The sequence below is a fragment of the Rhinopithecus roxellana genome, chromosome 19, assembly GCF_007565055.1.
Source record: "Rhinopithecus roxellana isolate Shanxi Qingling chromosome 19, ASM756505v1, whole genome shotgun sequence".
Taxonomy (NCBI): domain Eukaryota; kingdom Metazoa; phylum Chordata; class Mammalia; order Primates; family Cercopithecidae; genus Rhinopithecus; species Rhinopithecus roxellana.
The window spans coordinates 40691275-40705361 of NC_044567.1; the positions used below are offsets into that span (position 1 = coordinate 40691275).

Genomic DNA, 14087 nt, shown 5'->3' on the forward strand with positions numbered 1-14087 from the left:
CTGAAGCCTCCAAATTCTAGGACTGGGAGTTGTGAAAGGTGCCAACAGAAAAGACCTTTATCTCCCCATGCAAACCACAGAAAGGGATGGTGCATGGGCACAGAGAAGCAGCAAAAGCTTTGGTGGTCACATTCAGCTCAGCTGCGCAGACTGAAGATGGATGAAACGGCACAAATGTCCCACCAACTGTGAGACGTCACACAAACCAAAGGCGAGGGTGTCCACAGCCCGAGGCCTGCCAGGTACACGGGGCCAGGCTGGGCAGCTCCTGCTGCCTGCTCCCTGCGGGGCTGCCCTCCCAGCACCCACTGGCAGGTGTGGATCTCATCTTCCATGAGCCTGTATTTCCCCTCCTTTTCCTGTGACCTATTTCCTTTCTGATCGGCAAGTCAGCTTGCCAGTCCACTCCCAGCACCAGCCCTGCCCCACCATCCTCTTAACCTCTCACAGTGGCTTCATTCTCCCCAGCGGGGCTTTGGGGATGGTCGTTCTGTGGATTCCAATTAAAGGGGTTTCTACTGTATGTTTTGGATGAACTCCCCTTCTGCCATAGACAGTGGAAATGGCAGCATTTCTGCTAAATGAAAAATGTTTCTCTTCGGTTGTGGTGGTGGAGTGTGTGTGTGTGTGTGTGTGTGTGTGTGTGTGTGTGTGACAGAGAGAGAGAGAGAATGAATATATGTGCTTCAACTACATGACACATTTCTTCACACCAGGGAGCAGATATTCTAACATTTTGAAAACCTTCACAAGTATGGGTTCTTACAGCTTACTATAAATAAACTATAAGGTATGTAAAATGACTTTGGCCAACTTTTGTTAAAAAGAGGAATTGAGGCCGGGCGCGGTGGCTCAAGCCTGTAATCCCAGCACTTTGGAAGGCTGAGGCGGGCGGATCACGAGGTCAGGAGATCGAGACCATCCTGGCTAACACGGTGAAACCCCGTCTCTACTAAAAAAATACAAAAAACTAGCCGGGCGAGGTGGCGGGCGCCTGTAGTCCCAGCTACTCTGGAGGCTGAGGCAGGAGAAAGGCGTAAACCCGGGAGATGGAGCTTGCAGTGAGCTGAGATCTGGCCACTGCACTCCAGCCTGGGCGGCACAGCAAGACTCCGTCTCAAAAAAAAAAAAAGAAGAAGAATCGAAAGTGTCTAGAATGCATGCAGAGAAGGGAAATGGGAAGGCGGCCCCCGTGCCCAAGCCTGGAGTGGTGTGGGCTGGAAGGCATGGGTTACCTGAAGACCTGCCATCAGGACAGCCAACGTCTCACCTGTGTGCCTGAAGCCAGGTGTCCTGCAATGATCCTCCACCACCACCCTCCCCAGAAAGCACTCAGGGTGGTGGTGGAGTTTTTTTCCTCTAGAGTTACTGACGTATCTGGGGAAAATTAAAGGCAGCTAGTGTGGTCATTTAGAGCCCAGAGAAATAAAGACCTCAGTGTGGGGGCGTCAGTGAGTCCCCAGCGCAGCAGACAGCGTCCCCTACTTCCCATCGAGCAAAGCCCTCTGGCCAACGCTTCCTGACACAGACACGCAGTGATGGGCAGCTTCTCTTCATTCTTAAATATGAGAAACAATGAAATTATCACACACCTCTAGTATGAGAGAGAATAATCAAAATTAACCAAAGGAAAAAAAATTATGCTGGAGGAAACAGAGATAACTTAGAAAAGAGGAAACACTTAATACAGTTGTGACATAACAGATGACAGCTCATGTCCCTACTGCCTACAAACAACCAACTATGAGATTACAGGGGAAGCACTTATGAAAATCACCGTTTGAAAGAGAAACACAGGTCAGCCTGAGCTCCCGTGGAATCGGCACTGCAGATCCCTCCTCTGAATCACAGATGTCATGACAATGGCAAGTCCGTGGAGAAGATTTGCAAACTCACACACACAAACTCCCATTTAGGAAACGGTGATCAAGAAACACACCTGTGGAGAGGTACCCAAAGAATGAACTGATGGTATTCAGCAATCACTACAATCACAACCTTCAGCCTGAGAACTGCCTTTTGCTGCAGAATTCCATGCCAGGCATGCAGTGTGCGCATCTACAGGAGTAGCAAAGGAATGACAAAGATTTCAGAACGTGAGTACCTTAGTTCTGTGAGACAAGCATTTAATATTTTTGAGGAAACTTGAAGATTCTAGACGTTAGTCATTTTTGGCAGAATTACAATATTTATTTCACATAAAATTTAGTTATGGGGATCAATGCAGGAAGCCAATGTATCATCTATCGGTTTTCACATTGGTTGGGGGCCGGGGGGCCGCAGTTAAGTCACTGCAGCTTCAGGGATGCTGTGGACCCAAGCAAGCTTCTCGCCGTGGCAGTGAGTGACCGTTTGACAGGTTTCTGTGCTTTGGGAGTGTACTGCTAGAGGTGGCAGAACTGGACCACACAATCGTGTTTAGAGACACCACACAAACATGATTTACTCGGAAGCATCCTGAGAAAAGCCTTGTAGAGTGTCGGGGAATAGTGGAGAAGTGAATTGTGCCCGTGATCCATGGGCTGAACTTTTTTTTTTTTTTTTTTAAAGAGATGGGGGTCTCACGCTATTGCCCAGGCACAATGCAGTGGCACAATCACGGCTCACTGCAGCCTCCAACTCTGAGCTCAAGCGACCCTTCCACCTTGGTCTCCAGAGTAGCTGGGATGACACATGCATGTCACTACAGCTGGCTAACTTTTGTATTTTTTGTAGAGATGGGGTTTTGCTATGCTGCCCAGGCTGGTCTTGAACTCCTGGACTCAAGCCATCTGCCCACTTCGGCCTTCTAAAGTGCTGGGATTATAGGCATGAGCCACCACACTGGCCAGGGCTGAACTTTCATACAAGACTCTTCTGACACACAGCAACCTGTTCTCCAGAAGTCATTCTCAGGCTATTTTCATGGCTCCCACCAAGAACTTGCCTATGCTCCAGCCCCAAACCAAACAAAGATGGCTACATGCAGAACAAGACTTACTGGAGCAGTCAAGCCTGTGCTGTCCCAGCAGAAGAAAGGCATTATTGTCTTTACCACCAACCGAATTCGCTACTGGCCTCCCATTAAAAAAAAGAGAAACTCACCTAGATTTCACTCCGGGCTTGACTGCCGTCTTCAGTGATGGTGAGTTGTGACTGCCCTTGAGAAATATCCACTAGAAGAAACTGATGGACAAGACTTCATGGGCTCTGTTTCCAAGAGCATCTGTGTCTTTAAGACTTCACCTTCCTTTCTAGTTTATAGGCTAAGGATTTAGTATCCAAGATAAAAGTTGTTACAAAAACATTTGAATTCTCTTTTTTCTCTCTCTCTAACTCAGTCAATACATATACTGTGTACGATGACAATAAATATTCCTCTTATGGCGTTTATCTGGATGGAGGTGGCAGACTTATCAAGAACATCTACTCATCCACTGCTAGTAATAATGCTACCATTGGAAGACTGAAAATTGCCTAACATTCCATATCTACGCTATCCATAATGGATGTAGTTAGAATGATGACATTACCCAGGCAATGTGGCTGATGGTCCTCATTGGATTATCTCACAGACACCCCCAAGTCCACTCCCTTTAGCCACCCCTCAACCACAGCTGGGGTGCTGCGTGACCTGGCTCTGGCCAACTTCGTCTAAAGCGAAGTCGGCTTGTTGCAGTCATCCCTCAATATTCCCAGGGTATTGGTTCTTAGACCCCCCACAGATGCCAAAATCTGCCAACGCACAGATAAAAAATGGTGTGGTGCTTGCATGTAACCTACACATAGATTTTGGTGTACTTCAAATCATCTCTAGATTACTTATAACATCTACTACAATGTGAATGCTATAAACATAGTTGTTATACTGTACTGTTTAGGGAATCATGGTGAGAAGAAGTGTACATGTTCAGTACAGTGCAATTTTTTTTTCTGAATGTCTTGGAGCCACAGTTAGTTGACTCCAAGGATGTGGAAGCCACAGACACAGAGGGCGGGCTGTTCTTTCCTTATAAAAGAGACAGCTGTGGCCAGCACTGCCCCTTCCCCATTTTCTCCTGCCTCCCAAGCAGATGGAACACCTGCAGATGTGGTGGGCATATCGCAACCATGAGGATAAACCCAGCTGGCCAAGGATGCCTGGTCTCCAGGGGCACTGCTGAAAAGTCGATCATTTGCCTCAGAGACCTTATTAGTGAAAAAGACAAACTGCTATTTGTCTAAAACCCAGTAATGAGATTTTTCATTACTTCCACTGCTTCAAATACTGACGGTCTCAGACCGCCAAACATCCTTTCTTAGGGTGGTGCTTGAAGATTTCCTCTAGGAGAACAAAGGAGAAAATCGAGAGAGGGAAGAAGTGGGATCTAGACACAGGGATGGATCCCGGAGAGTTACAAAGGGGAGCCAGCTGACGCTGGGGAGGAGGCCATAGGCACCATCGGCTGAGCGAGGCAGGAGAGCTTGGAAGACACGAGGGGAGAGGGTGCCTTCTGTGCTCTGCCGCTCTCCTTACGGATCTATCAGTGGTGGAAGTGGCAACATGGTAGATAATTCAAGAAGAAAATAGGAAATGTCCAGGAAAAACAAGCAAACAAACAAAAACAGTTATAAAAATGGAAATCACAGTACTCTATTTAGCCACTAAGTGAGCAATATTTATGTGGCCATAATCAGGTAACGAGGTTTAATGCTTGTCTTCCTATAGAATCAATCTCCACTCAAGCACAGAGGTGTTAATCGGGGTCAGAGAACGACAGACAATCGCAAAAAGTGCAGATAACAGAAGCTGTAAAAGAAAAAAGGGAGAAGAAAGTACAAGGAAGCTAAGAGTCCTTGAAAATGGAATAAATGACCCATTACTGATAAAACTGGAAATATAAGCATAAGGATATGACTTAAAACCGCAAAGGTTACAAAGTATAGAGAAACCCAACAGAGGGAATAAGGGGGGAGCAAGAAGGTGTCGTGAGTGATGCAGCCTCTTCAATCTAGAATTTTCTCTTTAGAATTCACTATTGAATACAAATAACACATAAGAATTTAAACCAGCATGGAATCTACATGTAATCGACTTCTTTGCTAACGGGCTTCCACACCGTTTCTCCATTCTTTAAACAGGACTTAATGGCATCTCTGTTCTTGGTTTGTACCCTAAGAGAAAGCACACAGATAACCTAAAATCGACGAATCAAGAAGCAGTGGTCTCAGCAGGTCCTCTACAGAGCAGACACCCTCCGGAAGAACTAGAAATGGAAACAGGGAAAGGAGGTGCCTTTGGTCACAGATTCTCAGCAGAGAAAGTGTGGGGCCAGGAACTATTTTATTCATGATAAACCTTCTGTATTATTTGATTTTTCAAACCATGGCATATAATAATTTGGTAAAAATAAATATTTATAAAAGAAGACTGAAAGCGGAGAGACTTGAATATTATCCTTAATTTTTAAATTACAAAGAAATATGACACAATGACAAATATAAGCAGGATTACTGAGTGACAGAGATGCCATTTTCTGGCTCTGATGGTCTGATGTGTGTGCAACACTGTACCTGTGCTTTCATGAAGTCATCTTCTACACTACCTACGGCACTCCTGAGAGAGAAGTACACAATAAATAAACCTCCTGGTCCCAGGACAAGCACTGTGCCACTAAGAATATGAAAGCTGATCATCATCTCTTAACATTTATGTCATTCATGTTTGTGTTAATGTTTATTATTTGGAGGCTTTCTGGTTCAAATAACCATTTTCTTGCATTACATTTAATCAATTCTTTAACACTAGAACAAATCAGTCACCTGTCAATTTCTTTCAGCTCACATGTCATACAATAAAAAGTATTAAAACATATTGTAAATTTACGAAGAATTTGACCAGCTGTAAAGAGGCAAAAAATATTTTAAAAGAAAAACCCTAACAGGCTGCACAGGATTGCTGTTTCTCTAGCAGATAGTAAAATGACTAAAATGAACATTAAGATATTAGCTAGGAGCTAATTTTACCATTTTAATTTCCACTGTTTATGTAAGAGACCAAGTGAACAATAGCTAATATTAGTAAGTGTAATAGAAACACATAAGACTGATCTACATTGTAATTAAAGAAAAGAACGAAGATAAAAATCAGAGCTAATTAAAGACATACGGTATCGCGTTGCCTTGCCATCTATTTGCCAACTCAGTTAACATATTTTTCATCTGATCTCGTTCGTGTGGAATGAGTCAATTAAACATTTTTTTCCCCTAAAAAAAGATGCATGGGAATCTTTTCTGTTACACTTGATGAAATGAACAGTGTCTTAGGCTGATTAATCCCTGGCAACATACAGCGAGCACACACGGTACCGCCGGAGCACATGCTCAAAGCGCTGGGATGCAAACATTTGATATTATGCATGAGCTGGAGGTGCTGGTTTTCTGCTGAAAGGGGGGCGGGTCTCCATTTAACATGTTTTAATTAACTAAGGCTGATGGATTGGTCTTTCCCTTAGCCACTCTACAGCCCATAAATCTGGTGAGCTCAGGAAGGATTCTGTGGCATTTTTATTTACATATTATAAATGTAAAAATCTGCCTTTTTTGGGGGCAATATTTATTACTTGATGCAAGAAAAAATAAATTACCTCTCAATGCTTTGAATTCCTTAATGCTCATTAGATAACCTGTCCCCTGGGTAAGCCAAGACGAAATGCCTAAAAGCAAGGGGAAAATCTGATCACACAAACCTGGATCTTTCTTCCCTCACCATAGAAACAAACAGACGCGTTGCGTGTGGACCCTTTTTCACGGACAAAGCGCTTATACTTAATCACTCTTTTGCAGTGTCTCACATAAAGACTTAATAAATATAAAATATTCAACTGTACACACATTAACATGAAAGTCTACCAAACAGAATTTCAAATTTTGTTGCCGATTGTTTCAGCATTTTCCTCTGATGAAATGTGAAAACATAATACATTAAAATGGAATATACTCAAAAAGGCTTGAGGAAACATACTCAAGACCATTTTTGCTCCTAAATTGAGAATTTCTTATACTGCAACCAGTCAGAACGCATGACCCCCCTGAGGCTGCAAAATGTTTCATTCTGACACTCTTGTGCAGGCCACAAGATGGAGGCCTCTTAATTGAAACTGCCTCTTCAATTTGTCCTCAGAATTCACTGTTTAATTCAAACATCAAATATTAATTAAAACAACCAAGCAAAATGTCTCTTCATTATCAGAGCGGTGCAGAGGCTCTCCGCTTTTTGAAGGGGGAGCTACCAATGGCAGCTGTTTTCGTTTGTTTTCTATCATTTTAGCTTAGTGGTTGTCAGGGGATTTTTTTTTTTTTTAACACAACAGAAAAAGAAACTGGGGCAGTAACAAAGGCACTGGTGGAAGTGAAGACCGTGGAACTGAAGCTGTGGGTCCATGTCTCCTAAAATAAACGTGTCTGCTTTATTTTCACATTTATCTTGGAGGCAGAGACTGTTGGAGCACAAATCGACCCTAGTAATGTTATCAATTAATGTTTGGATTAAAAATGACATTGAGTAAAATGAGATGTAAAAATAAGCCTGTAAGTTTGTACTGGGCTGGGCACAGTGGCTCAAGCCTGTAATCCCAGAACTTTGTATGCTGAGGCACATGCACTGCTTGAGCTCAGGAGTTTGAGACCAGCCTGAGAAACATGGTGAAACCCCACCTCTACAAAATCTACAAAAATTAGCTAGGCATGGCGGTGTGGCGTGCACCTGCAGTCTCAACCTCTCGAAGGCTGAGAAGGGAAGATTGCTTGGGCTCAGGTGACAGACACTGCAGTGCCCGGAGATGGCACCACCGCACTCCAGCCTGGGCTGTAACAGAACATGTTTCAAAAATAAAAGTGTGCTGAGTGCCTCCCTAGCTCCCGGCATTGAATATGCCATCCTGCCCTTGGCATTCTGAGCCCTGCTCCATTCAGAGAATGTCCAACACCTCCCAACCTCCCCACCCAAACCCCAACCCTAGGGAAAACAAAGGCAAACCCCACACCGCTCTCCGAGCACCAGAGCGCTCACCTCCAGCTCCTGCTCCCGCTGTAGTGCGAACTGCTTGAAGGACTTGACGATCAAGCCAGCATTGGAACAGTCATAGACGAAGATCGAGGGGCTGCCCATCCATGTCTGCAGGTCATATATGGACAGAGGGATGTACTGCGTGTAGTTCTAGAAAACACACAAAGTGCACTCGTTACGTGTGCATCTCAGGAATAAGGGCTGCTGGTGAATACTGCACGTCACAAAAGGCACACACATTGAGCCTGGTTGCTGGAGAGACGCTGAGTTAGCCTTTATACAAAACTATAAAAACAGCAAACTGGCTAGGTGCAGTGGCTCACACCTGTAATCCCAGCACTTTGGGAGGCTGAGGCGGGCGGATCACCTGAGGTCAGGAGTTCGAGACCAGCCTGACCAACATGGTGAAACCCAGTCTCTACGAAAAATACAAAATTGGCCAGACGCGGTGAAGGGCGCCTGTAAAGCCAGCAACTTGGGAGCTGAGGCAGGAGAATCACTTGAACCTGGGAGGCGGAGGTTATAGTGAGCCAAGATGGCACCGTTGTACTCCAGCCTGGGCGACAAAGAGAGACTCAGTCTCCAAAAACAAAAACAAAAACCATCAAACTGAACTTCTCCACATCTCCTCAGATGCTGCTTTACTCCAGTAGTGCCCACACCCGGTGGCTGCTGAAGTCATCATCCCGAGCCCCAGGCTTCTCCGCAACTGCCACTGGGTTCAGCTGCTGGTCAACTACTTAAACTTGTCTCAGTTGCCACTGTGGGGCCTCCCTGCATGGACCCCACAGCCCAGTTCCCACCGTGGGACCTCCCTCCATAGACCCCACAGCTGTCTCAGTTCCCACTGTGGGGACCTCCCTCCATGGAACCACAGCTGCCTCAGTTCCCACCACAGGGTCTCCCTCGATGGACCCACAGCGGTCTCAGTTCCCACTGAAGGGCCTCCCTCAGGTACCCCATGGTGCCTGCCTCCAAGGACCCACAGCTGTCTCAGTTCCCACCGTGGGACCTCCCTCCATGGATCCACAGCTGTCTCAGTTCCCACCAAAGGGCCTCCCTCATGTACCCCACGGTGCCTCCCTCCATGGACCCCACAGCTGTCTCAGTTCTCACCATGGGACCTCCCTCCATGGGTCTCACGGCTGTCTGAGTTCCCACCGTGAGGCCTCCCTCCATGGATCCACAGCTGCCTCAGTTTCCACTGCAGGGCCTCCCTCCATGGGTCTCACAGCTGTTTCAGTTCCCACTGCAGGGCCTCCCTCCATGGATCCACAGCTGTCTCAGTTCCCACCAAAGGGCCTCCCTCATGTACCCCACGGTGCCTCCCTCCATGGACCCCACAGCTGTCTCAGTTCCCACCGTGGGACCTCCCTCCATGGGTCTCACGGCTGAGTTCCCACCGTGGGGCCTCCCTCCATGGGTCTCACAGCTGTCTGAGTTCCCACTGTGGGGCCTCCCTCCATGGATCCACAGCTGCCTCAGTTTCCACTGCAGGGCCTCCCACCACGGGTCTCACAGCTGTCTCAGTTCCCACCGTGGGGCCTCCATGGATCCACAGCTGCCTCACACATGTGCTCGCCACTCCATGTCTCCATTTGTCCTTTTACTCTGTCTCATCTCTGTGTTTATATAACACAACACACACCTCATTTACAAGGAAGGGGAGCTCTGAAGAGTTGGTCGGGTCCTCCAATTTGCATGCCACTGTCCCTTTAATTTCAGAGAGGCCCATAAGCACTTTGTCATTGAGATGACTTTTGAAAGATCATACTTAAAGGGTATAAGTGAGTTTGGCTGTATAAATGTATTTCAATCACAGAACAATAACCTACTAACACTAATCCGCTAAGCGAAACATTTTTCCGAACACACTGTACTGTTCAGCCCTTGAACAGACACTAGTGATTCTGTAAATGCAGAGAAGAATGTTCTCATCTCACCTGAGAAACACTTACAATTTGCACACAAAGCTAACACTTTTAAGGAATTCTCCACAGAACACGTTCATTATTTACCTTTCCTTGGACATCAAGAGTGTCAAGTAGTGAAGCTGTGGCAGAAATCAAATTCCCAGAAATCGGCAAAAATCAAACTCCCAGCAAAAGTGAGCTTGTTTCTCAGCATCCTGCCGCTGGCACTGCCTGGATTGTTTATAACTCAAGAGGAAAGGGACAGAAGGCCAGAAGACCAAGCAAAGCCTGGGGAAGTATGGCACGGAGGCAGCCTGCAGAAGCTTTGTCCGCGCGCAGCAAAGAAGCAGACAAAAGTTACATTTCAGACATAAGCTACATCTCAGACGTAAGTTATATCTCAGACGTGATGATGCAGGATACCAACAGCACAGGTGTGTGAGGGGTGTATGGAGACATGTACATCATGGGCAGGACTCCACGCTACCGAAAATGTTGTTAAAGTGTCTGCGTTTGGTGGACTGTTTATAATCACTACACTGTAACAGAACACCTGGAAATGCTCTCTGTAAATAAACCCACTGAAGGATTTGAGAGATGTCAGTTCTTGCCTAATGAATCCAAACAGTCAGTGCAAGTCTAATCAAAATATCTGCTGGGTTTTTTCCATTAATGGAATTTCACAAGATGATTATAGAGTACAGAGGAAAAAAAAAAGCACAAGAGTAAAAAAAAAATTAATAAAGAATAATGAATAGGGACTCACACTGCCAGATATTAAAGATACTATAAATCTATGGTAATTACAGGATGGTATTAGTGAGGGAGACAAACAAATCAACAGAAAAGAGAGAGCCCAGAAACAGAGACACACGTGTAACTCTAACGAGGACAGCATTTTAAATCTGCAAAGAAGGAATTAACAATTCAATAAGTGATGCTGGAAACTCTAACCCGCCATTTGGTATTGCTATATGAGCGCACACACACACACACACACACACACACACACACGCACGCACGCACACACAATCAGAGTGGACTGACAACCTACATGTAAAAGCACAAAAAAATTTCATTTATTTTGGCATATGAAAGGCCTCAATTAAGCAAGTCACAAAACCTACTAAGTCTTGAGACTGACTGATACAGTAAGATAAAAAATCTGTAATTCCAATAAAGACACATATCAGTGACTAGCAATTTTAAAGAAAGGAGGTACACAGTACAAGACAGGGAAGTTTTTAGATGTGTCTTACATAAACTTCTGCGCAGATCAACAAAGGGACGAAACAACAACAAACAGACAACACACACACACAGTCCATTCGCAGAAGAAAGAGGAATCATCAACGACTCTGAGTTTCATGCTCCTGATTAGAAATGCAAATTACAAGCCGGGCGCGGTGGCTCAAGCCTGTAATCCCAGCACTTTGGGAGGCTGAGACGGGCGGATCACGAGGTCAGGAGATCGAGACCATCCTGGCTAACACGGTGAAACCCCGTCTCTACTAAAAAATACAAAAAACTAGCCGGGCGAGGTGGCGGGCGCCTGTAGTCCCAGCTACTCGGGAGACTGAGGCAGGAGAATGGCGTAAACCCGGGAGGCGGAGCTTGCAGTGAGCTGAGATCCGGCCACTGCACTCCAGCCTGGGCGATAGAGTGAGACTCCGTCTCAAAAAAAAAAAAAAAAAACTAGCCAGGCGAGGTGGCGGCGCCTGTAGTCCCAGCTACTTGGGAGGCTGAGGCAGGAGAATGGCGTGAACCCGGGAGGCGGAGCTTGCAGTGAGCTGAGATCCGGCCACTGCACTCCAGCCCAGGCGACAGAGCAAGACTCCATCTCAAAAAAAAAAAAAAAAAAAAAAGAAATGCAAATTACAATGAGAATCTATCTGTCTACCTATTGATCCATCCATCCATCCATCCATCCAACCATCCATTCATTCATCTACTCCATTTTTATCCAGCAAACTGGAAAGCAGGATAAAATGTGAATAATGCCCCACTGTTGAAGGATGCAGGGCACTCATTCATCAATGGTGGGAATGTAAATTAATGAAGCTTTTATGGAAGGCAATTGGGAAGTACTTATAAAAATGGTTAAGGCACATTCCTTCTGATTACTTCTAGATATCCATCCTGTAGAAAGACTTGCATTTGTACATGAAATGTTTTGGCTGGCAAAAAAGCTGAAAATTATCTAAATGCCAGTGTGGCAGAGATTGCTAGTCTAATATCTGATTTTATCTCTCCTCTAAAGCAGTTGTAGCTGAGCACATTGCCCAGTTTCCTTTCCAGTGAAGTCTGTCCCGCACCCAAATTCTGGCCAGCGCAACGTGGTCAGAAGTGCAGCGTCCACGTTCTCGGAGAGTGACACGGTCAGAGGTGCAGCGTCCACGTTCTCGGAGCATGACGTGGTCAGAAGTCCAGTGTCCACGTTCTCAGAACATGATGTGGTCATAGTCAGAGGTGCAGTGTCCACATTCTCGGAGCGTGACGTGGTCAGAGGTGCAGCATCTATGTTCTCGGAGCGTGACGTGGTCAGAGGTGCAGCGTCCACGTTCTCGGAGCATGACGTGGTCAGAGGTGCAGCGTCCACGTTCTTGGGGCGTGACGTGGTCAGAGGTGCAGCGTCCATGTTCTCGGAGCGTGACGTGGTCAGGAGTCCGGTGTCCACATACTCAGGACACGACGCGGTCATAGTCAGAGGTGCAGTGCCCACATTCTCGGATCATGATGTGGTCAGAGGTGCACCATCCACGTTCTCGGAGCATGACATAGACAGAGGTGCAGCATCCACGTTCTTGGAGTGTGAAATGGTCAGAGGTGCAGCGTCCACGTTCTCGGAGCGTGACGTGGTCAGAGGTGCAGCGTCCACGTTCTCGGAGCATGACATGTTCAGAAGTCTGGCGTCCACGTTCTCAGAACAAGACGTGGTCATGGTCGGAGATGCAGTGTCCACGTTCTCGGAGCGTGACGTGGTCAGAGGTGCAGCGTCCATGTTCTCGGAGCATGACGTGGTCAGAAGTGCACTTCACCACGCCTCCTCCTGGAGTCAGAGCTTGCAGACTGTGCTCACAAGTCCCCAGGGGTGGGAGGAAGCGTGCTCCTCTCCTCCCCCACCCACTTCCATGCTGCTGCCAGGGGAAAGAAGGGCCAAAAGACATCCTTTAATTGGGCAGGGTCACCTCCCACGCTGACAGGAGAAAGGACTGTGGCAGCAGCCTGGGAAATGGGCTCATCTTTCTACCCCCAGAACACTGTGTGCTATTTATTTACCTCCTATAATGTTCTGGGCTTAGCGAACAGCATCTGAATACAACTTGCACAGCCCTGACCCTCCAGCCATCTCACAATGTCCTCTGAGCCACCATCAGTAAAACGGGGGCTGCTGTCATCTTTACTGCCTTCTAGGTACAAGTCCCAAGGGCCCAAGGCTGCAAAGCAGCCTGAAATGAAAGACACTTGAACACACCATGTTCTCAGGTCTTGCTTTTTGAGCTGAAATCTATTTTCCACATTTGCCAAAATCAAAATCTCCATTTTAAATGTCTGAGGTGCAAAGTTCAGAAAGATGATCCGTCGTGACCACGAGGTGCTGCTACACTAGGACAGCACTGGCAGCCTCTCCCTCCACGCCCCGTGATCTGCAGGCAGCCAGCGCCAGGTTACAGGCGGGGTCCTCGGGGCCCAGTCCTGCTGAGGCTGGACTGTCTCCAGCTCCCAGCGTGCGTTCAGGAGGCAGCACGGCACAGGGCCGTGGATAGCCCCAGTTGGTCTCGGCTTCAGGACTTTTACTTCTAAGGGGGGCTTTTACCCCGTAAGAGCCACTGGGATGCTGCACCACGGAACAGCTTTCCCGGCCCCACCTGCCCTGGGAAGCCTGCTTGGATGCGGGCCTCTGTGGTGGCTTCTCTGTGAGCGGCATCTGTCCCTCTCAGCACCAGGGCGATTTGGGTCCGGGTCGCTCCTTGTGGGGCTGTCCTGTGCACCACACAATCTCCGCAGCACCACCTAGCCACCCTGCATACCTAGATGTGACAATCTCCAGGTCGCTGGACATTGCCAAATGTCCCAGTGTCCCCTGAGAGGAAAAGTTTTCCTGGTTGAGAACCGCTGCCTTGGGGGAGAGGTGATTTCCTTTCAAA

At 47.0% G+C, this 14087-nt stretch overlaps 1 protein-coding gene across 1 annotated transcript in view; it reads right to left on the reverse strand.

Annotated features, from left to right (window-relative positions):
* RPTOR (regulatory associated protein of MTOR complex 1) overlaps positions 1 to 14087 on the reverse strand; it is a 418321-nt gene that overhangs the window by 225645 nt on the left and 178589 nt on the right. Inside the window, exon 5 of the mRNA XM_030923092.1 lies at positions 8030 to 8176. Coding sequence (XP_030778952.1) covers positions 8030 to 8176 — 147 coding nt within the window. The remainder of the gene's footprint in view (positions 1 to 8029; positions 8177 to 14087) is intronic.